The 23,723-nt window shown below is 39.4% G+C and overlaps 1 protein-coding gene and 1 pseudogene across 1 annotated transcript; one reads left to right on the top strand and one right to left on the bottom strand.

Moving 5' to 3' along the window:
• HACD1 (3-hydroxyacyl-CoA dehydratase 1) lies at positions 1 to 20,789 on the top strand. Its single transcript, XM_028114148.2, has 7 exons — positions 1 to 327; positions 9,226 to 9,343; positions 9,527 to 9,545; positions 9,622 to 9,710; positions 12,662 to 12,783; positions 17,491 to 17,669; positions 20,613 to 20,789. The coding sequence occupies exons 1-7, from the start codon at positions 71 to 73 to the stop codon at positions 20,693 to 20,695; spliced, it is 867 nt and encodes a 288-aa protein (XP_027969949.1). The 5' UTR covers positions 1 to 70; the 3' UTR covers positions 20,696 to 20,789.
• Positions 20,790 to 22,954: 2,165 nt separating this feature from the next.
• LOC114217350 (ATP synthase peripheral stalk subunit d, mitochondrial pseudogene) lies at positions 22,955 to 23,443 on the bottom strand (annotated as a pseudogene).
• Between the last annotated feature and the right edge of the window lie 280 nt (positions 23,444 to 23,723).

Consider the following 23,723-nt stretch of genomic DNA (forward strand, 5'->3'; position numbering starts at 1 on the left):
GGCGGGGGGCGCCCGCTCCTCCTCCTGCGGGCGGCCCGGCTGGCGGCGCCGAGCCCCCTGCGCGCGGCACATGGGGCGTCTGACAGAGGCGGTGGCAGCGGGCGGTGGCGCTTCAGCGGCGCGCTCGGCTGGGCCCCCTCCCACTCCCCTTCCCCTGCCTTCCACCTCCCTCGGGTGCACGGCCACCATGGCGTCCAGCGAGGAGGACGGCACCAACGGCGGCGCCTCGGAAGCGGGCGAGGAGAAGGAGGCCACCGGCAAGAGGAGGCGCCTCGGCTTGTTGGCCACTGTCTGGCTCACTTTCTACAACATCGCCATGACCGCGGGGTACGTGCGCCGAGAAGGGCCCTCTCCTCCCTCCGCACCCCCCACCCCGGACCTTCAGCGCTCGGGGCGCCTGCGGGGCTGCGGGCGCTCGCGGCTGCGGGGGGGCGGCAAGCGGGCTGGGCGCGCTGGGGGCGGCAGCGCCGGGCGGCGGAGTGGGCGCGGCGCGGCGCGGGGAGGGGGCGCGGGCGGCGGCCGTGGGGGAGGGGCGCGGGCGCCGGCGCGGCCGCGGGCGTTGAATGGAGCGGAGCAGGGGCAGGCGGGCGGAGAAGGCCGGCCGCGGCGGGGGGGTGGCCGGGGCCCTGCTCGCCGGGCATTGCCTAATACGGTGCACGGCGTGGCGCGGCGGCCCGGGGCGCGGGCCGGAGGTTAAGTATAGACCCGGGCAGGAATGCGGGGCCGACCCGCGGGGGAGGTGGCCTCGGCCCGGCCGCCTCGGGCGCCGCTGCCTGTTGCTGCTGCTGAAAAAAGCCTGGGTCCCGCGGCCCCGGAGCTGTCCGGCCGGCGGGCCCCACGGCGCATTTCCTCGTGCTGCAGATCTCTGGGCAGAGTTTTCGGAACTGTTAATGTCACCACGTTTTGATTTTTGATTTTTTTTTTTTTCCCTCTGAGCCCCAGAGCTTCTTACTTGGGACGATATTTTAAAAACCCTTCCGTATCGGAGCCTGGCCCTCGTGTCCAGCATCTTTATGGCCCCATGCTTCGTGACTGATACCCTGTACTTTTATTTCTGACTTTGAGTGTGACTTATAAGTTAAGGTTACACAATGACTATCGCTCTTCAAAGAGCTGTCCAAATGACTTGTGTGTCGACTGCTTTTCAAGACCTGTTGGGAAAATGCTCTTCTGTTTCTAAATTGCATTGTCTTTTTAAAAAGTTAGTTTCTCATTATCACATGAAGTATTATTAATCTATACAAATGTGGCGGAACGTTTACTATCTTAAACTTTCTCTGGGGCTTATAGAAAAGAATAAATGGTTTGACCCAGTACTGAGTACCTATCATGTGTTTAGTGTAACCCTGAATACCAAATACAGTTCACAAAGAATACATTTATTGAGGATTTACTATGTGGCAGGTACTGTGTTGATACTTTAGATGTACAATCTCATTTTTAGTTCTCTACCATCCTGTGAGGGATACATTGATACTACATTTGACAGATTAGGAAACTGAGGCACAAAGGGGTTAAGTAATTTGCTCAAGATTATACAATCCGCAGGTGTCAAGACTCGGATTTCAGCCTAGACAGTCTGACTCCAGAGACGTGCTACTTCTTTGCCTTTCTGCTTTACTAAATTTTATAATCTCGTAGAAGAAAAATAATATATTCAGAACAACTAGAGAACAATTGAGTACCTACCATGGGCTGCTATCATTAGCGACAGTGGGAGCTGAGAGAATTTTCTCCCCTGTGATAGTCTTACCCAGTTTTTGGAACATTTTTGGAATACCTGCCATTTGTTAACTGGTATGCTCTCCCTTTCCTTTTCCGTCCACTCTCCCTTTTGAGAACCAGGTTAACCTTTTAAAAGTGAAAATTAATGCATAAGTCTAGTTTAAAGCCTTCAGTGACTCCCTATTACCTCCACTGTAATCTAAGGGATTTAGGCTGTTGGTCTTTTAAGGGCCTTTGCAATACGCTCCCTGATTCCCCTTTCCAGTTTTATTGTATTTGAAATCAACTGTAACCCATAATGCCGGCAAAGCACCATGCATTTTTATTTTCACAGCTTCCTCCATTTTTGCTCAGACCGTTCACTCTTTGTATAATATCCTCCTTGTTCCTCATATGATTTCTAAATCAAGCCATCCTCTTTGAAGGTTTCCAGGTCTTCTACCCCATCTGGAGCAGAATTAAATGCTCCCTCCTTTGTGTTCTCACACTTCATTCCTATCTCTCCTACCTGCCCAGTGAATTACTGAGTATCTGAAACTTATCTGTCTCCCTGCCTATATTGGGAAGGTCCCTTGTCATTTTCACCTCTGTTTAAAAGCAAAGGTAACCAAAATGGAATAATCCATGTAACTCTTGGGAGGCTTTTAGAGGCACTGAGATTTGAAGAAGGAATAGGATTGGCATATGTGGAGAGTAGATATTTCGAGTGAGATAAATTCTAGAAATAGGCATGAGATGCAAGAAAGCCTGGTATATTCTCTTGATCTAATTGGAGGGTAGTGTTGGAGAACAGAGGTAAATAAAGTTGTGTGGAAAGTGGGACACCAAGGTACACATTGAATAGTACAGATAGCAGAGGGTTAGCTGAGGTTCTTTTTGTTCACTTATTTTGTTTTTCTTTTAGCAGAACGTTGAAGTATATTAAATTTTTTTTTAAAGATTTTATTTATTTATTTGAGAGAGAGAATGAGATAGAGAGAGAGAGCACGAGAGGGAAGAGGGTCAGAGGGAGAAGCAGACTCCCTGCTGAGCAGGGAGCCCGATGCGGGACTCGATCCTGGGACTCCAGGATCATGACCTGAGCCGAAGGCAGTCGCTTAACCAACTGAGCCACCCAGGCACCCGAAGTATATTAAATTTTTGTAATAGTTTTGAAAACAATAAAATAAAAGATAAGTATTTACATAAATATAAAAAAACTTGCCTAATTTTATAAGCTTAGCATGACCTTTTTTCTTATCTTTTATGTGAATATCTTCATTCAGATAGCATATATCCCCATTATGCTATTATTCCTCTTGCCTGCTTTATTTTTCTCATTGCACTTATTGCCATATAACTGTACAGAGTATTTTACTTCTTTGTATTGTTGCTTATTGTCTGTCATGCCCCCATTAGAGTGTAAGCTGGTAAATGCATCTTACAGAGCATTGCAGTTAGGGTATCTGCCCTATTATATATTCTATTTTCACCTAATGTCCTACCAAATATTTCTGTATAGTTTTCATAAAAATATTCTTTCATGGCTACATAAGAGTGTATAGATTTAATGTACAATAACGGATTAGCTCATTCCTCTAATGACATTTTGCTTTTATTTGTATCTGTTGAATTAGTTACTTAGGATGAATTCCCCGGAGTAGAATTACACCTTTAAAGGATGTGAGGATTTTTATGGTACTTGTTCATAATAGGTGCTTGACCAGAGAAGTGAGTATTTCTCCCTCTCTCTCTCTGGTGTTGTTTTTTTTTTTTTTCTTTTTCTTTTCAGGACTTTTGAGCCCATATGTGTCAAGTGCATTGTCCTTGGTCAAATGAGAGACGTAAGACAAATATTTTAGGCTCTGTTCTTGAAGAAGTGTAACCCGGGGGGCATTAATATATTGCAATAAAAGACAGAATGAGTTAAGTGCTTGACAGAGGTGACAGGTGAGACAGGTAGGGGGAATCAAAGAAAGCTTTGTGGTAGAGATCATAGCATTTCAACTGAGCTCTGAAGGATGAGTAGGATTTGATAGGCATGGATGAGGAAACAGCGTGAGTTAGGGTACAGAGATGTGACATTCCTAAACATGTTCAGGCAATAGCAAGTGGGCCTGAAGTGTAGGGGGGAGATGAAGCTCGATGGGGAGCATGGACCACTGTACAGGGCCTTAAATGCCTTGTTAACATGTTTGGATTTTAATCTGTAAATAGTACAATAAGGTGTCGGTTAGAGGCTATGCTTCACTCCTGTTTTGCTGGGTAGCCTCAGATAAGTTACTTAAACTCTCTGACCCTGAGTTTTCTTACCTGTAAATTGAAACAATACAGCTCCTTTACTAGATTATTACAAAGAATAAAAAGATCATGGATATGAAGTGATCAGCAAGGTGAATGATACTGAGAGAGAAACTACTCAAGATATTTTCAGAGTATACATAGAGTGAGTTATTAGAGCACCAAACCCAAGGTTCAGGCATATACATTTCCCAAAATGTTAAGTAACAGACATATACTTTATCCCCAAGGAGGGTAGATCCATTGTATGGATGTTGTTTATCCAACTTTTTTATCCATTTATCTGTTGATGGACATTTTGGTTCTTCCCAGGTTTTGGCATGACAAAGCTATGAATATTCAGGTACAAGTCTTTGGACATATGCTTTCATTTTTCTTGGATGAATATCTTTGAGTGGAATGGCTGGGTCATATGGTAGTCGCATTCTTGATTTCTTAAGAAACTGTCCAAACTTTTCCAGAGTAATTGTACCATTTTACATCCCCATGGGCAATGAATGAGAGCTGCTGTATATCCTCACCAACACTTTGTATGGTCAGTCATTGTAATTTTAGACATTCTAATAGGTGTGTTGTGTTATCTCATTGTGATTTTATTTTGCATTTCCCTGGTGACTAATGACACTGAACATCTTTCCATGCATTTACTTACCATTTGTGTATCTTTTTTGGTATAGTGTCTGTTCAAATCTTTTGCCCTTTTTAATTTTTTAATTTTTATTTTTTATAATTTTTTTAAAGATTTTATTATTTGACAGAGAGAGACACAGCAAGAGAGGGAACACAAGCAGGGGAAATGGGAGAGGGAAAAGCAGACTTCCTGCGGAGCAGGGAGCCCGATGCAGGGCTCAATCCCAGGACCCTGGGATCATGACCTGAGCTGAAGGCAGACGCTTAACGACTGAGCCACCCAGGCGCCCCATTTTGTGTCCCCCCTTTTTTTAAATGAGGTTGTTTGATTTTTCTATTACTGAGTTCTGAGAGTTTTTTATATAGTATGGATATAGGTCTTTATCAGATATGTGATTTGTAAATATTTTCTCCTAGTTGTGGCTTGGTTTTTTTATTTTCTTCACAGTGTCTCTCAAAGAGCAGAAGGTCTTATTCTTAATGAAATCCAGTTTATCTTTTTTTTCTTTCATGAACCTTTCAGCTTAACTCCATTGGCATGAGTGTCTATGTGCAGTAGCTTGAAACACATATTGGCTGCTAAATAAAAGTTTCAGTTTAGTCTAGGAAAGGAAGTTTAGAGGTGTCAATGAACAATATATGAAAGTATGGATGGTATGAATGTCAAAGACCATCTCTGGGACGAGCCTCCGCAGGGTTACTTTATCGGAGGTGTCAAGAAGAAATGATAACATTAAAATATCACCATTTTTCAGTAATGCTGAAATAATGGCTCTGGGCAATGATCAGCAGTGAGTGCTAACATCACAAACCAAAGGGACGACCAGAAATGATGTGCTCTGTAGGGAAGTACACAACATAACTTAGGAATTAGCCTCAAATGTGAATCTGTCTGATCAAGCACATGGAACTGTCAACTTCACAGGAAATACAGGGAACAGAAGAACATAATAAATGACATGTGGGTAGTTTTGCAAGACAAACCACTCAGTGTTCTCGACAGACAAATTTCACGAGAAAGAGAGGGAAGGAGAGATGGATAGAGGGAGGGAGGGGAAACCTATAGATTAAGAGTCATGAAAGACATAGCAACTAATTACAACATATGAACTTTACTTCAATCATGAATTTTAAAAATTATGAGACAATTGAGAAAATTTATATCCTGCCTCTGTGTTTTGTGACTGAAGATTTTTTTTACATGGGATGGTGGTATTATGGTAATGTTTATTAAAAGCAATCCTCTTATTATGAATCAAACTATAGAAGGTATGAGATTTCCTTCAAAGTAATGAGGGGAGACGATGGTGAGGAGAGAATCGAATAGAGGTTTGGGTGATATGCAGGATTGTCCATAAGATGATAATGCTTGAAGCTGAGCAGTGGGCTCATGGGGGTTCCTTATACCCTTCCTTCTCCGTATCATTGGGTATGTGCGAAATTGTTCATAATTAAAATCTAAAAAGAAGTGTTGAAATAAAAAAAGAAGATACAGGTGTAGATAAGCTAAGTTCCCTATGGAGCAGGTTGTCCCAAGAAACCTCAGGAGGAAAAGAAAGAAGCACCAGAGACAACCAAAGAAAGAACTCCTCCTTCAATAAGATTTTTCAGGGTCATCATAGCGTAGTGACATGGCAAGAAGGCTCTGTGTTTAGTGAGTTATGATTCATACCTCCTGTTACAGCACTGTTTTGTTTTCTCCACTTAACTAATTTAATAGTTCCTTGAGGCAAGGACTAGGTCTTATTTATTTCTAATTTCCCAACATGTAGTACACTCCCTGGCTTAGCGGCTTAGCAATAAATGTTGAACGTGAAGATGAATGAATAAAGAAATGAATTAAGCTAAAAAGCAAGCAATCTTTTACATAGGAAGCACATGTTTATATATTTTCCAAAGAGAGTACTTTCTCAAGGACTGAGCATATCCATCTGGGTTCAAATTTAGGTAATCAGCCACTTTGGCCTATTTTTTAAAAAACAGAACCTTCTAGAAAATAATTCCAGGGGCGCCTAGGTGGCTGAGTCATTAAGCGTCTGCCTTCAGCTCAGGTCATGATCCCAGGGTCCTGGGATCGAGCCCCGCATTGGACTCCCTGCTCGGCGGGAAAGCCTGCTTCTCCCTCTCCCACTCCCCCTGCTTGTGTTCCCTCTCTCGCTGTCTCTCTCTGTCAAATAAATAAATAAAATCTTAAAAAAATAAATAAATAATTCACAGTTGCAGAAGCTCTACTTTTGCATTTTTTTTTTTAAATTACAATTACTAAACCGATGAACGTAGGAAGTGCAAAGTTAAATTGTAGGGCCCCTATGGGAGACTTTGTCATCCCATTGTGATGGTGGGTTTAGAAAGTGAGCACTCATTAGTTCAGATAAGTTCCTGGCCACAGTGACTGAAAAACAGTTGAGAAGTTAGGATAGATGGCCCCATGGTCCTTTCTAACCCCACCCAGGGTGTTAATTTCTTTTATTTCCGAACAAGTTAGTAATTGGTAAGATCCTAATACTGTATTAGGTGGTACAATACTGCCACCTATGGAGCAACAGTAAAATTTGTTACCATGTTATAATACGTGGATTTTTATATTTTGCTATTTAAAAATGTAGAAAAGTTGCCATCTAATGAATCCTTTGATGAATTCGTTGTTAGGTTAATAATTACCTCTTAAAATGATCTTTTGTAAAAACCTGATTTGGATTTTCCTTAAAAAAAAGAGACAAGTGTATGAAAAATGTGAATATAAACATCTTAATATGCTTTTTGTTTTCTTATTGTTAGTTTAGGGACTTAGAATTGAAGATGGTGAAATCATAATATTTTAAATCTAGAAGGCATATAAAACATCACCCAGATTAGCCCAGCACAGAATTCAGCATTGACCCTCACATGGGATGAAGCCATCAGTGGGTCCACATATGGGATGAAACCATCAGTTGAATCCAGTAAAGGCAGGGTATCATGGAGAGAGAATAGCATGGGGCATTGGGAGACCTCAAGGGGTCTAATTCTACCTGGACTATTGACTTTAAGACTTAGGGTGAGTCACTTGACACCTCTGCATGGTGACTGTCTCATCTATAACAGTGGCCCTCAAACCTTTTTGATAGCACACTATTATCAGTTAAAATATTAGAGCATAATTCTTTCTATAACTTTTAAATTTTACTTGTAATTCAAATATACCAAATACCATGATTAACTAACATCCCAAGGCACAATATATACCTAGAGCCAGACCAGTACAGCATCATGGTTCAAAAGCATAGACTCTGAGCTCAGCGGTGGGTTTACATCCCCCGCTGCCTGGCTCTGTGACCATTTCTGCCTGTTTCCTCAGCAGTAAAATAGGATAATAGCAGTCCCTACCTCACAGGGAATTTGTGAGCATGAAATACTAATGTGTTGAATGTGCATTTAGAACATTGAAAGCGTTCTGAAAGTACATGTGTTATTATCAGCGTTGTTGGTATCATTAACATTTCCCTCTTTGGAAGATCTTGCTGATAATTTCAGATTTTACCTGACTAATTGTCACACCTCATAGGAACGTACATCCCTGCTTTCCCCTCAGTGTGTGCTGAGGAGGAGTGGAAGTGCCCGGAGGAGAAGCACCAGCCGCCATCTTCTGTTGACCTTGTTTACCATGTTCATCGTATTCAATCAGTAGTTCCTTTGTGGGGAATCTTTAAAGCCATTTGTCCTTTTTATGAGTGTTCTTTAATTAAAAAGTTAAAACTGTATAATAATGTTATCGTTCACAAACCCATGTAACTAGACACTCTGGAGACCATCGAATTAAAAAAGCCTGGAGTAGCTACTCCTTTCTGTGGGTGGGTTACTAAAGATTTTAAAAAGTTACAGATGGTGTAACTTTTTAAAACTTAAAAGTGCTCTTGTAATTGTGAAGGAAACTGGAAAAAGATGAACTTTCATTAGTGTCTCTAGCAGATTGAGTGTATGGTGAGAAAGCTGGTCTTTGCAGGTGCAGCTTTTGTGTGTGAAGTGCCGGTCATTCACAGCACACAACCTGTCGCATAGAAGTAGAACTTGAAAAGGCAAGGCATATGTATTTTGTCCTTTTTGTAAAGCAAACTCTTTGAAAGCAGGCCCATATCTGACCTTCTGTATGCCTTCTGTGGCACAACAATTGTTATTATTTAGTGCAAATTCTAAAAAAAATTATATGAAAGATTTTTACTTATACTTACATATAAATATATACCATATATCTGTATAAGTACATACACACTCACAGGTTTTTTCCTTAAGAAATATTTATATAATTATGAAATGCTTTATAATAACCTCATTTTGGGTACATCACTTCTTCAGTCTGTCTGCTGAAACCAAACATGAAAGGGACATTGTTTGACATTTGAATCTAGTTGATCTCCAGTATGTTCTATTCATCCCCTTAAAGAGTCAATATAAAAACAATGCCATTTCTTCCTGTGGGTTTTGTTAAATAGAATAATGAACTGAGAACATAATAAAACAACATGTTACTATATAAATTATGCCATTTATTTTCAGGAAGATCCTTGGTATTCATTTTGATAGAACTTTATAAAATACTTGTATTTTTTCTAGGTGGTTGGTTTTAGCTATTGCCATGGTACGTTTTTATATGGAAAAAGGAACACACAAAGGCTTATATAGAAGTATTCAGAAGACACTTAAATTTTTCCAGACATTTGCCTTGCTTGAGGTAAGTTTTTAATGATGCTGTTTTCCTATTGTTGTAATATTTATTTGAAAATTATTTGTTGAGCAAAATCAGCCTCATTTTGCTGATGACATACCACCTATGGATTTGTAGAAAACCAGTGTTCACAGGGATTTATATTATGTTGCATGCTATTGACTTGTGATTTTTTTTATTTGCTTACAGATAGTCCACTGTTTAATTGGTGAGTTTCTGATTTAATTTTTATTGTCAGTATAAATTGCCTTTAAGGCAATGGTTGACTTGTTTTTCTCTTTAAGGAATTGTACCTACTTCTGTGATTGTGGCTGGGGTCCAAGTGAGTTCAAGAATCTTTATGGTGTGGCTCATTACTCACAGTATAAAACCAGTAAGTGACACTAACAGGTTCTCTTCATGAGCCTGCAGGAAAGCTTTTTTATTAAAAGGAATCTAAAATACTAACATTGCTATATTTCAGGAAGCAGAACCACTAGACAAAAAAGGGGCTGGGTTTGGATTTAAGTGTGATTGTACATTGACTTAGTGCATTAGTAGAATGACCTTAAAACACAAGCAAAACTAAATATTTATATCCATAATCTATTCTCCTCTGATGTTTCCCAGTTTTTAAAATTAATATTCATATTCTGTCAAATAGTTAACTGAAAATTTTCTATTGATGTGTATTCTCTTTGATTATGTATTGAAGTCGCCACTATAAACAGTGTGTTTTTCCTCATTCACCATGGAGTGTTGTAGCAACAGGCGTAAAAAGCAAATATAGTTCTGTAGATCTGAGCAAATGGGAAAGACTAAATGAGAAGTTGGAAGGGCTGGGGAGCTTAGGGGAAATTAGCATATTATTTATTGAGGCATGACAGGAGACAGATCTGAATCTAATTAATGGCTTAAACCCTTCTAGACAAACACACACCACACTCACTATGTCAAGGCACTGGGCCTTTTAAACCCATGACAGAAACATTTCCCAGATGGGCCCTTCTGACCTTCTGACAGCCTCCGGCGTCTCCTGGCTACTTGAGGACAGATCTCTGGCCTTCTTTCCATTCCTGAGATGCCTTTCTTGTCCTTCATCTGCTTGAAATGATACCTTCACTCCCTTCCCTTGCCTGTGAGACTCCCTGGCCCCCGTCTGCGCAGGGACAGATCACTGCCCTTCTGCTCTCTCACCACTCTGCACATTAGCCTCTCCAGACCACTGTCTTTCACTCAACTCCCTCGGTCCGCCTGGCCCCTCACCAGGGACTGCTGTGCACTTAGCAGTGAGTGCAGCCCACGCAGAGAGCCAGACTTTGTACTCAGATTGCCGTGTAGTTTAAAAGCAGGAGTCCACCATAAGCAGAACAGACAGTGAGCGAATGTAATAGCTGGGCCGGGACTACAGAGCGTCTGAAGACTAAGGAAGAAGAGAGACCAGACCGTGTAGGCAGCATCAGCTGTGGAAAAGAAGTGAGAGAGAATCTAACGGGTTGCTAGCCCCCAGGAGAAAAAAGACCCATCCGCTCTTTTTTTATCCTCCAAAGGATCTCTGTCTTAGTCTTACTATTTAATTTTCTCCAACAAGAGTCTCCTACTGGTACCTTTCCACCCCTCTTTAATTAATTCAGCCAACATTTATTTCTGTACATTTGACGTTGTGCTCATGTCTGGATTTACAAAAATGGATAGGGCCATTCCAGCTGTATGCGTACTGGTTGTTGGGAAGTGGGGGGCGGTCTTACAGATGTCAAATCATTCAACAAATACTAATCGCACAGCTGTTCTACACCTGAGACTTTGCTGGGGATCTGGCAGTTAATACAAATACAGTCCCTGCCTCGTGGATCCTGTAACTGGGAGAGGCGGTAAACAAGTGGGTGCACAAATACAGCTGACCTTGAACAATACGCGTTTGAACTGCGCATGTTCACTCATACGTAGAATTTTTTCTTTTAATAAATTTTTTTCTGATAAATACAGTACTATGTGTATTTTCTTTTATGATTTTGTTAATGACATGTTCTTTTCTGTAGCTTGCTTTATTGTAAGAATACAATGTGTAACACGTAGGACATACAAAATGTGTTAATCAACTGTTTACAGGTTATCGATAAGGCTTCTGGTCAACAGTAGGCTATTAGTTGTTAGGTTTTGGGGGAGTCAAAACTTACATGCAGGTTTTTTGACTACGCAGCATGGGGTGTTGCCCCTAACCCCCACTTTGTTCAGGGGTCAACTGTAATTGTTTCATTATGTTAGTGTTAGTGCTTTGAAATAAGAGATAGTATGTATTACCATGTACCTGGGGACTTAGCCTGACCTAGGGAAGGAGGGCAGGCTTACTCGAGGAAGGAATGTATAAGGAGAGCACTGATGCATACGCAAGAGTCAGGCAGACAGACTTTCATACAAATCGGCAAGTGTTACAATACCGATATGAACAAGGAAAGTGAGCAAATAACTGCTCAGGGCGAAAGGAGGGGTTTGGGAAAAGTTTTCCAGAGGGCGTGATGCTTTAGCTGGATCATAAAGGGTGAGAAAGGGTTTCCCGTGGGAACTAACAAGGGAGTAAGTAGCATTCTAATTGGAGGGAATAGCATGTGTTAAGATGCAAACGTTCAGAGCATGTTCTGGAAATAATACTAAGTTGGTGGTGTCACCAGAGAGAAGAGCTGGTAGTGGGAGGTTGAGAGATTGCAGATGAAGTTGGGGAGATTCCTGAGCTCCAGATCGCAGAGAACCTTGAATACAACCCTTTTCTCCTGTTAAGCAATAGGGAGCCAAAGAAGCTTTTAAGTCACAGAATCACTGCTTCCAAATGTGTTTTTGTTTGTTTTGTGCTTAAGAGAAGACATCCATTCATGGAGAGAATAAAGAGTGGAGAGGCTGTTTAGCAGGCTGTTATAGTAGTGTGGATGGAGACGGTGAGGCTCTGAATTCAGTGGTGGTCACAGGACAAAAGACGAGTGGACATATGCATATGCAGTAGCTAGTGCTCTAGTAGGATGGGTACCCTCAGACGACCCAAGAAAGTTGGAGCGTCAGATTGTTCCCACGCTGGTTTTGAGGGGGTGATGTTGTCCCGGGATGGTTGAGTTAGCGGCCGGAGCAAAGGCTGAGAAGGAGAAACCAGTAGAAATGTGACCATTCCTGTGTCTAGGACATATTTGTGTGTTGTCATGAATTATGTAATAGTGGCAGCGTTAAGTTTTCTGTCTTGCCTCTGTCTGTCCCTGACGTTCCAATGTAGTCAGAGACACAGAGCAAGTAACTAAGATTCTTCATGGAGAAAAATGTTGAAGGTTAAACCACCCTGTGGGTTTCTCTGTGGTTCTGCAGATCCAGAATGAGGAGAGCGTGGTTCTTTTTCTGGTCGCGTGGACTGTGACAGAGATCACTCGCTATTCCTTCTACACATTCAGTCTTCTCGACCACTTGCCATACTTCATTAAATGGGCCAGGTGGCGATGTCTTGCTGTTTAGTTTCTCACTAGTGCATGTGTGTTGTGTGTGCTGAGCTAACACCAGAGAAGGAAAATTTGTGTCTTAGCCTGTGATGCCAGGATGCTGTGTTTTTGGCTATTAGCAGTGCTATAACTTGAATTCTGAAGGCTTAATTTAATGACCAGGGAAAAAATCACATTAATATATATTTTGAATAAAATCAATGCCAGACAAGTTACATCAGTATCCTTACCTAACCTGAATTGGTCATTCATTTTCCTTTGGAAGCAAAACATATAATTTTTTTGAATTATATTAATTAAATTCTGTGCCAAAAATATGACATTTTTTTCTGAATGATTTAAATTAATAATCTAGTATCCACAATTTTTAGTATCTTACATATACAATGTCAGTTTCTTTGGTGTTTTAAGTAGCAGAGACAGACATTTTTAAAAGTCACACTTAAGCTGCATTTTGGAATGTGGACAAAATTTATATTTCAGTGGTTCTAAATATATCCTTTTTTTTTAATGATTTTATTTATTTAACACAGAGAGAGAGCACAAGTAGGGGGAGCAGGCAGAGGGAAAGGGAGAAGCAGGCTTCCAGCGGAGCGGGGAGCCCAATGTGGGACTCGATCCCACGACCTGGGATCATGACCTGAGCCAAAGGCAGCCACTTAACCGACCACCCAGGTGCCCCTAAATAATATTTTTAAAGTGAAAGATGTTCTGTTTTTTTTTTTAAGTTTGAATTCTTTGAGCAACCAATATTTTACAAAGTTATTATAAAAACAAGACTGCAATTTGAAGAACAGATCACAAACCAGTGTAGATTTGTTCCTTTTGTTTCCTGGGTTGTATACAGTATACAACACGTGTTGTATACTGAATGCATGCCTGAGATGCAGGGTTGAAAACAAGAAAAACTCTGTCCTCTCGAGACATAGGAGACCAAAAAAATAAAACAACTAACAGATATGTGAGATGCCAGGTAGTGGGAAGTGCAAGGAGGCAGCTGGGGAAAGGATAGCTCTATCCCCTACATGTCTGGCCCCTATATGTCTCTTCCACATAGGTAAAGTAAAAGCATTCGACGGTATTTTCATTCTTTAAAGTTTTTGTTCAACTACAGAAGTAATACGTTTGCATTGTAAGAAATTCAAAAAAGCACAGAAGTATATAGACTCAACATGGCAAGTTCCTATTTATACTCCTCCCTGACCACTACTTTCCCCTGGAGGGAAAAAGCTTGGAGTTTACCTATCCACACTTTTTCATATTAACGAAAATGTGAACACACAGACATGAGTTTCTAAAAACATAAATAGAATGACATTATGTTTGCTTTTTGTTTATATCTTGGAGCTCTTTTTTTTTTTAAATCAAAACAGGAACGTTTAGATCTAGTTGTAACTCTTAATGCTACCCAATATTCCATAGTATGACTGACCAGTTCTCTGTTGCCTGAATTTAGATCATTTCCAGTTTGCCAATATTATAAATCCTGTTTTGAGATATTATAAACAATGCTATGTCCATATTTCTATTTTTTAAAACTCTGATAGGGCGCCTGGGTGGCTCAGTCGTTAGGCGTCTGCCTTCGGCTCGGGTCATGATCCCAGGGTCCTGGGATCGAGCCCCGCATCGGGCTCCCTGCTCAGCGGGAAGCCTGCTTCTCCCTCTCTCACTCCCCCTGCTTGTGTTCCCTCTCTCGCTGTGTCTCTCTCTGTCAAAATAAATAAATAAAACCTTTAAAAAAATAAATAAAACTCTGATATTTATATTAACACATTCCCAATTTGTTTGAAGGTAGCATACAACCAGTGTCAGATTTGTTTTTGATCCCTGTATAATAAAAGCCTAACACTTTTTCTTAAGTTATTACTCCTTTTTCATAACTCATATATTATACATGTTCAAATATAATGAACTATGTAATATATAAAAAGTCGAAAATGAAGGGAAAAAAGATCTTTTGAATTGCTTATAATCCTCCTCCGTAAGGATAATCACTGTTAATTATATTTATACTCTAAGACTTTTTTATATGTTCTCGCTCCTTTGTAGACATTTTTTGCGGCTTACCACTTTGTTTATTGAAATGCTTTAAAATTATAATTTGAGCTGAAACGTATTGTTTCTCATAAGAAGGCTGCACTCCCATTTCTATATGTTAGGTTGGTTTTATTCTTATTGTAACCGAGCACTTTTTCACTTTGAGCGATTGGGCCTTTCACACAGTTGGCAGTTTGGAGTGTTGCCGGACTAATCCTAGATTCCATCTCAGTGCATCTTGCGTCTTGCATGACCTCAGTCTTCTGGACCTCCAGCACCTTTGAAAATACTAATTCATGATACAGTCTCTTCATTTACTGTATTTGTAAAATTTATTTGTGAAAAATAATGGTCTTTAATGTTTTGTCTGTCTGCCTTTTGGAATGCATTTTGCATGTCTTGAATTTCTGGAAAAGTTCAAAACATGTTTAAATTTGCTGTTTAGAAATCCTTTGTCAATTGCATTTATGTTAAACCAAGTACTACAAGATCTTTCAATTTTGAAATGTACATATTAGCATAATACATGTCAGTTAATCATAATCATGAGTAATTATATTGCATGTTAAAAATCTTAAGATTCCAACCATCTATATATATTTGCCAACCTCATTAAAAACCCTGAATAATATTTGTATTTATCGTCAAATGTTGAAGCTGTCATTCTCAAATAAAACTTCACAGTAAGAATGGCTTCTTATTTATAAATAGCTGGCCTACTGTGATGGTTTGAATATACTTCTTACGTGTTAGAAGTGTTCCTAGAAAAGTCCACTGAATAGGCACTTGTATGTTATTATGTTCCATGTTAATTTCCATTTTAATTTCAAAAATGCATTCCCTTCAAAAAATTTTTAGGTAACAATTAGGAATCTTTAACGAGGAATTCTTTTTCTGAATAGGTAGTTAAATTTCTCATGCTGCCATCAAAACTTACAGAGTTGGTGACATGCAATCTTTTTCAAGTGCAAAGAAAGTAAATTATATAATTTGTTCTCATTGCATTAAAAATAATCAGTGGCTGAAGGCTTTAAAGACTAGTTTACTCAAAGAATGATAATGCTGTTTTCTGTTGAAGAACAGTGCTTCCAGAAAAATCATTGGAGAGTCACATAAAGTTTAAAAACTATGTAAATAAGTTTGAATGTTTTACTTGAGAAGGGATTATAAAATATTCAGTTATATGATTTTTAAATTGAGCGAGGAAATTAAGATTGGAAGAGAGTAATTTAAATAATATATGAAGGGGCGCCTGGGTGGCTCCGTCGTTGAGCGTCTGCCTTCGGCTCAGGTCACGATCCCGGGGTCCTGGGATCGAGCCCCACATCGGGCTCCCTGCTCGGCGGGGAGCCTGCTTCTCCCTCTCGCACAAACTAGGAAGAAAGCAGGTGATAGACCCACGGCAAGGAGGGGATAAACAGGGACAGTAAAAGGATGATTGGTCTTTTTTCTGCCACTGAATCTATTTTGGCAAATAATTCTGTCCCCGCACCGTCTCTTGCCTGTATATGTCCTTGGCATACAATAATAAGGTGATCTTTAAGTTGTCTCCAAGTTTCTGCCACACTGATAAATTTAACATTTCTTTACAGATATCTTAATGCCAACTAAATGACGAACTAAAATACAGATTAATTTGATTTCTGTCCCTTTCCACCAACATTGTAACCTTTATTTTCTGTGGTAACTGCGTTGGAGAAAAGTGATTTTCTTTAATGGAGAAAGGTGGTTGCCTTGGGTCCTTGAAGTTCTTCCTGCTGGAGGCCCGTGGAGACCTGTAGAACCTTCCCCTCACCATAGGCATGAGTAATGGCTGGCCCACCGGGCATTAAAGACCTTGCCACAGCCCAAATGAACAAACTGTGATTTGGGATTTTGAACAGAACTTTCTTAGCTGTTGTAAGCACACTGACTGTTCCTTTAATGTGGGAATTTTGGAAACAACTTGTCTTACCTGTTTCATTATGAGAGCTTTAGTTTTAGACAATATATTCATTAGTAGTTACTGAAGCTTTAGTATTATTTATATATTAAATACACTAAATATATAAATATGTGGTGAGTAGTAGTATTTCAGTTCTCTGAGGTAGTAATTAATTCTCTTTTAATTAGTAGCCACAAAGGGGTTTCCAAATGCCTCCAAGAACCACTTTGGTAATTTCAAGATATAGATATAAAATTAAGATCATAGGTAGTCTTTTAAAGCACAGCACTTGATCAATAAATGACTAGCTGAAGGGAAAAAAAAAAACCCACTCAGTTTTGATTCCAAGTGTCAAAGAAGTTACCTTTACAATACCTTATAATACTTACAGGTACTTTACAATATACTATTTACAACACTTATGTCCTTTACAGTACAAAACTACATACAACTATATACATTGTTAATGCATATACACTATTTCAGTACTGTAAAGTAAGTTGACTTCTTGTTTTATTAAGATCTTTCCATCTAAAATGGAAACTGCTACGAGAAAAAAGGAGGATAATTAACTTTATAAGCAAATGATTGAAGTAGAAAAAAATTAACCTTCTCCTGTGAGGGGCACTGTAAATATGTATATTTTTAAGTTTAAAGTAGTAGTAGTAGCAAAAGAATGATGATGTCAAATCCAGTCATTATTCTAGAAAAATAATTCTCTGGTGTCTTTCTTTCTCCAGATATAATTTTTTTATCATCTTATATCCCGTCGGAGTTGTTGGTGAACTTCTTACAATACATGCTGCCTTACCATATGTGAAGAAGACGGGAATGTTTTCGATAAGACTTCCTAATAAATACAATGTCTCTTTTGACTACTACTATTTTCTTCTTATAACCATGGCCTCATATATACCATGTAAGTATACGGTCATTGGTACTTTGATTAAGCATATGCTACGAACGTTTTGTAAAGTATCATGATATGCTAGGGTAATAAGCAATGAGATGTGATCGCTTACAAATACATCAAAACCTCTGTTCAACCCCATGTGTATCATAATTTTAAATAATGGAAGAGTTGAGTGAGTCAAAAAAGACTCCTAGTTATAAGGAAAAAGGTAAGTAAATCAATACACAAATGATTGCTTTCTCAGAATCATTTAAAGAGAAGCTGAATCTGACTTTTTTTTTTTTTAAAGAAAAGATAGAACACACATCAGGGAACTGTTTGCCAGCATTTAGAGTTATTTATCTGAAGATAAACATTTTGTCCCTAGAAAATGTCAGGTCAGTTCTGTCTAATCCTTGAGCATACACTTGGAAAAGTTATTTAGGAGTACTTTTTAGTCTTGTGTGTATTGCTCACTATACTAGAAAATAATGAGGCTGCTTTTCTTAAAATATTTTCAAAAACTCAGCCTCTTCACTAATTTCTCATCACCTTTCAATAGTTGCCGTGAATTGGTGAAGCTTTACTCATTTCACTTAAATAGCAATAGTGGTAGGTTTTTAGGTCAAATTTTGATAGTCACTAGCAGGGAATGTGAAAGTAAAGCAAGGCTGTTCTTTACCCTTCTCGATAAAATTAGAGGCTCTGGTGTCAGTGAGGGAACAAAGGAAATAAGAAAAGTTTATAGCATCTAAAATCTACATTGACGCGATATTTAAATAAAACGTAAAAAAATATTTTATGTAAAGGGGATGAGCATAAAACCTGCCTAGTCCCTTGAGGCCTCCAACTTTTAAACTTTTTCAAAATCAAAACTGACCTGAGAGTCAGCCTGTTGCCCTTTCCCTCATCTGCTGCCATTTCAGCCTGACTCTCATCAGATTGTCCCTGGGAGGGGGCACGGTCAGGAGGGCCCGGGGTTGGTCACCTGCAGCCCCGTCCACCTCCCCAGCCATGTCTGAAGCAGAGCTAGAGCCCGCTTCTGTTCATATCACAGTTAGAGGTTTGGGGATCGGCTTCCCCTCTTCCTTACGACTAGTGTGGCATCTCCATGGAAACCCAGGGCCCAGCATGTCATGGCTTGAAAGCATCAAACCAGTAGCTGTTGGCTGGGTGTTTTCAGGTGTCCTGGGAGACGCAGACTCTGGCCTGTGTCAGCGGCAGCTTTTCAGTTCACCCTGCTGACTGTTTCGTCAGGGTCCCACTTGCTGGAGCAGTCCACCAGGGGGATGTTTTCCACTTGATTATTAATATTAGCAGTCAGACAACTAATTGTATTTTGTTTATTAAATTTTGTGTTAATTAAAGGTATTAACAGTACTCTGAGTACTTTAGCACTCAAAAGAAGTGCTGGTAGTTTTCAATAATGACATCACAGATTGGAGGGCATTTCAAGGAGGACGTTATAGGCATCTCTTGAAAATCACCCAGCTAGTAAATAAGGCTAGTATTTGAACTCAAGCCCATACTTCTGCTACACTACTCAGAATGTTCTAGACGTCTTTTCAATAATCAGTTGGTTAGCGTTAAGTGTATTTTACCTGAGTATATTTAGACCCCTGGATATGGTATGATAATTACATTTATCAGGATGGGCAGTACCTAAATTGAAAAAAAAAAATAAACTCTGTTGTGTATTTTTGCTCCATTTGGGTTAAGTTCTTTTTTTTTTTTTTTTTTTGTCATTAGGTGACTTGGTTTTAATCGTTCTGTCCATCAGTCTCAGGAATATTTTTACATTTGTGTTGTTTATAGCTGATGTTAATTTGTTCATCCTCTAGCACTGGCGCTATAAAGCACTATAATTTGAGCAAATTTGAGAGGGGCTCCTGCTCTGGGCTCTGTTTTAGAGGGCCCTATTCTGGCCCTCCACTGATCCTGATCACTTCTCCATACAGGCCCTCCCTTCCCTTCTAGACCACATTCTAGAAACCTGAAACCCTGGAATTTGCTGCCCACAAGGCAGGGAGTGTGCCTCTAGGGACTGCACAGATAGATATCTTCCCCGTTCTGTTCTCCTGAGGGGTAAACCGTGTCACCAGTATACACATCCCTGAGATCAAGGGGTAGCCAAGGGGCAGCTCTTTGTGAAGGGTATGGATGAAGCTGGGTTGTGTGGGCTTAGATACCCACATATGTTCATGAGACCCCTCATGGTACAGGACAGCTGATGTACCCAAGAAAAGGGGGCCAGGCGGGGCAGTCTTCCTTGTGCTGGAACATTCTGGCAGAGCATTATGAAGGTATATTTATCAAGATACTTAACTTTGCTAAAGAATCCCCAACATTACAGGCATACCTCGGAGATATTGCAGGTTCAATTCGGACCACTAAAGCTAAAATTGCAATAAAGTGAGTCCAACAAATTTTTTTGGTCTCCCAGTGTATATAAAAGCTATGTTTACATTATACTGTAGTCTGTTAAGTGTGCAATAGCATCAGTGTGTGCACACCTTAATTAAAAAATACTTCATTGCTAATAAATGCTCACCATCATCAGAGTTTTCGGCGAGTCATTACCACTGATCACAGATCACCATGACAAGTACGATAATAATAATGAAAAAGGTTGTAATATTGTGAGAATTCCCAAAATGTGACACAGAGACACTAAGTGAGCACCTGCTGTTGGAAAAACGGTGCCAGGAGACTTGCTCAAGGCAGAGTTACCACAAACCTTCAATTTGTGAAAACTGCCATAAAAGGAGGCGAGCCTGGAAACTGTGGAGGCCTATGGTGCGTGGGCCTCGGCCTGAGTTCTGTTGGAGGAGGAGGGGGAAGTAGGGGTGGTGGGGGGGGGGTGGGCAGCGGTGGTGGATGCTGTGCTTGCCCTCAGAGTTTCTACATGTGAGAGGTTTCAAGTATAAATAATGTCAACAGCATCCTCCTTTGTTTTCTTTTTTCCATTAGTGTTCCCACAACTCTATTTTCATATGTTACGCCAAAGAAGAAAGGTGCTTCACGGAGAGGTGATTGTGGAAAAGGATGATTAAATCATGCCCGCTAACAAGGTGCTTTTTCCAGAATAACCAGGATTACTTGAGTCCAAGTTTTAATAACAAGAATAAACAACTTTATGAAATACTACAGATTGTATGATTTCTTAGAATATAAAGTGACATGCGGTATTTGCCAGTATTTGTCTTCACATTTTCTATAAGAACTCTGCACGTATTTATTACCAACTCCTGGGTGGGTGATGATCATTAAGAAAATAATGGGGGGGGAACCTTTTTTTAAAAAAAATTTACTAATTTTTTTTTGCAGTGTATGCTCCAGGTTTTTTAAATCAATATTTACAAATTAGTTTAATGATTTAACATTATGATACTTGCCAGTGGTATTTATGTGGTATTTATAAATGAAAGTAAATGCAGAATTATAATAACATGTTAATAATGTATTGGTATTTCCTGAACCCAAGATCTATTTCTTAAAAGTTATAAGGCAGCATTTTTGATTAATAATCATTTTGGAAAGCATAGACATAATTTGCTTTGATAGGACTTTTGATAAAGTAGCTATGTAACAAAAATATTCAAGTAGGTATCACAATTGGAAGATATTCTTTGCATATATGATTAGGCTGTTAAAATTACATGTACCACTAAGCAAATTTGTTTCTTTTTGAATTAACCTTCAAGGACAACCTTTTCAACTGTAAGGATTTTAAGGGATTAGAAAGAATGTAAGTGTATACTTTGCCTCCCTTGTGAAAAAAAGAATAACTTTGGGTCTGATCATAATGTTATAGTCAGAACTCTGGCTGAGAAAGGCTTCTCTATACCTGGAATCATCTAATAAAAATCATGTTTTGATAATCCCCTTGTGGGACTTAGGTAATGAAAAGTTTTGGCGTATGACCTAACAGACTCATTTTATTCTGAATTCCATTGAATTTCAAGCAAGAAGTCTTACAATAAACCTCCTGTCCATGTGTTTAGTAGATAGACTGACGATCCTTCAATACTGCTTTAATTCTTAAGTAGGCCCTCTAATTATTTTTCCCCTTACATTAAGGTATGCTGCGTACTGACCCAGTTTAGAGAGAATATTAGATGTGTGACTTTAAAAGAAAAGGATTTTTTTTTTTTTTTTTTTGCCTACTACAGATATGGAGGTGGAATTTTGGCTTTCAGTGTTCTGTACTCTTTGGGCTTGCAATCAACATGTAACATTACACTTTTCCAAACTTTTGTTTTGTGGTACCACCTTCTCAGTTTTCTCCATGTGGAGATTTGCAGTTCAGAATAGTTTTGCAAACTTTCATTTTAGATAACATGATTTTTAAAAAGGTGCTATTTCCTTTATTGCATTTTAATATTTCTCTGCAGCTGAATGTTTTAACGAGCACTGTGTACTCTTATGTATGAGGTTACTAATTCTCAAAATGCAAATGTTCATTCTGCTTTTACACTGCTTGATCCGTTTTTATCTTGAATTTTTATATGGAAGAAATTTCCGGGGAGTTTTTCCCTTTGGTGCCATAGCATAAGAAGTTCACGTACATCTTGATCCTGTCAGATGCCTGTCTTATGAAAAATATTTTAAATGCTGTTCCTAAAACTTGTGTTCATTTAGCCTGTACTCCCTTCAAGTACCTGTAATAACTCTTTTTCTCCTTTAGTTGTGGAATATCCTGAAGTAGGAATTGTGATTAACTTTAATAAAAATGAAAATGCATCAAACTATTATTTAGTGACCTTTGTTAGCATAGTATCCCTAAACTTTAGATTTAGTTTATCTTCAGTTATCTTTGATATTCAACTAATTCTAAACTGTCCCTTGGGTAAAAAACAAAGTGCTTAAATGAGAGTTTGATTTGAAAGAGAAAGTATTTGAAATTCCTTTGCACTTGTTTTCTGTGCCTGCATCTTTTGGAATTCTCCTGAAGTCACCCTAACTCTCCTTTTTCAGTAGGCAAACCAGGACATGAATCAAAGAGAACTTCCATTCAATCCTGTAGACCTTGGCATTTGAAAAACATATATCAAGAAATTGTGATACTAGCAACTTTCAATTATATTTGGTGACATTCCACAAAATTCTGGTTGTTTTTTGTAGCTTTAAAAAGATTGATATACAATAAGTACAGTGAGTGCAAGTCTTTTTTTTTTCTTTTATTTTTCATAGCCTTAACTTGATACTAATACAACAACAACCCTGTTATAACTTAATTTTTTTTCCGTATCATTATTTTTAATGTCCAGCATTTACAATACGAGGGCCAGAGCTTTCTCCCCAACTCAAGTTTATAAATTGTCAATTGGCTTGTGAGGCCAATAGGGATACTTCTTCTTGTCTAATCTGGTTTCTGAGAAGACTTCATTCAGGTCCTCAATGGTCATCTGATCAAATGGAATTATGTTCCTCATCTTCTCCAGCTCTTTTTCATATTCCTCAATCCTGGCCTTTGAGAGAGACAAAAACTCAGCACAACTTTTCACATCTTCTTTTTCTTCAGCATCCACCTGAACAGTACATTTATCCTCTGGCACAGGAACCTTCAGGGCATTAAATTTCTCAAAGTCATCTACCAAACCAGACTTCGCCACATTGGCCTTGTAGTAAGCCCAGTCGATAGCAGGTGGTTTCTCAGGGAGAGTAGCCAACCTGGAGGTAAGTGTCTCATTCCAGGATTTCAGGGAGTTAGCAATGGTCTTCTGGTTTCGGGGTATGATCTCCCCAAAAGCTACCCAGTCAATGGTTTTTAGAGCAAGATTTTGTGTAGCCATCTTGAGATCAATTCACTGACCCCGGCGGCCTAGAGTCCACAGCAGCAAGGAATGGTTTATAACTTAATTTTTTAGAAGTATGCCAAAATAAAGTCATTTTCACCAAAAGCTTTTATTGCTTGACCTCTAGATTCTCAGGAGCATTATTGTCTCATCTTTGGATTTGTAGGCATCTATTGGGTATGCCCCTGTCTTGTGGTTCCTGATGAGAAATGGCAAGTGATATGGAATCTTACAATAACCTGCCCCCCCCAAGTATTTATTTTGTGCCAACTGTGTGCCGAGG

Source organism: Eumetopias jubatus, unplaced genomic scaffold (genome assembly GCF_037043125.1).
Source record: "Eumetopias jubatus isolate StellerSeaLion01/CBP00866 unplaced genomic scaffold, mEumJub1_p1.0 scaffold_8, whole genome shotgun sequence".
Classification (NCBI taxonomy): domain Eukaryota; kingdom Metazoa; phylum Chordata; class Mammalia; order Carnivora; family Otariidae; genus Eumetopias; species Eumetopias jubatus.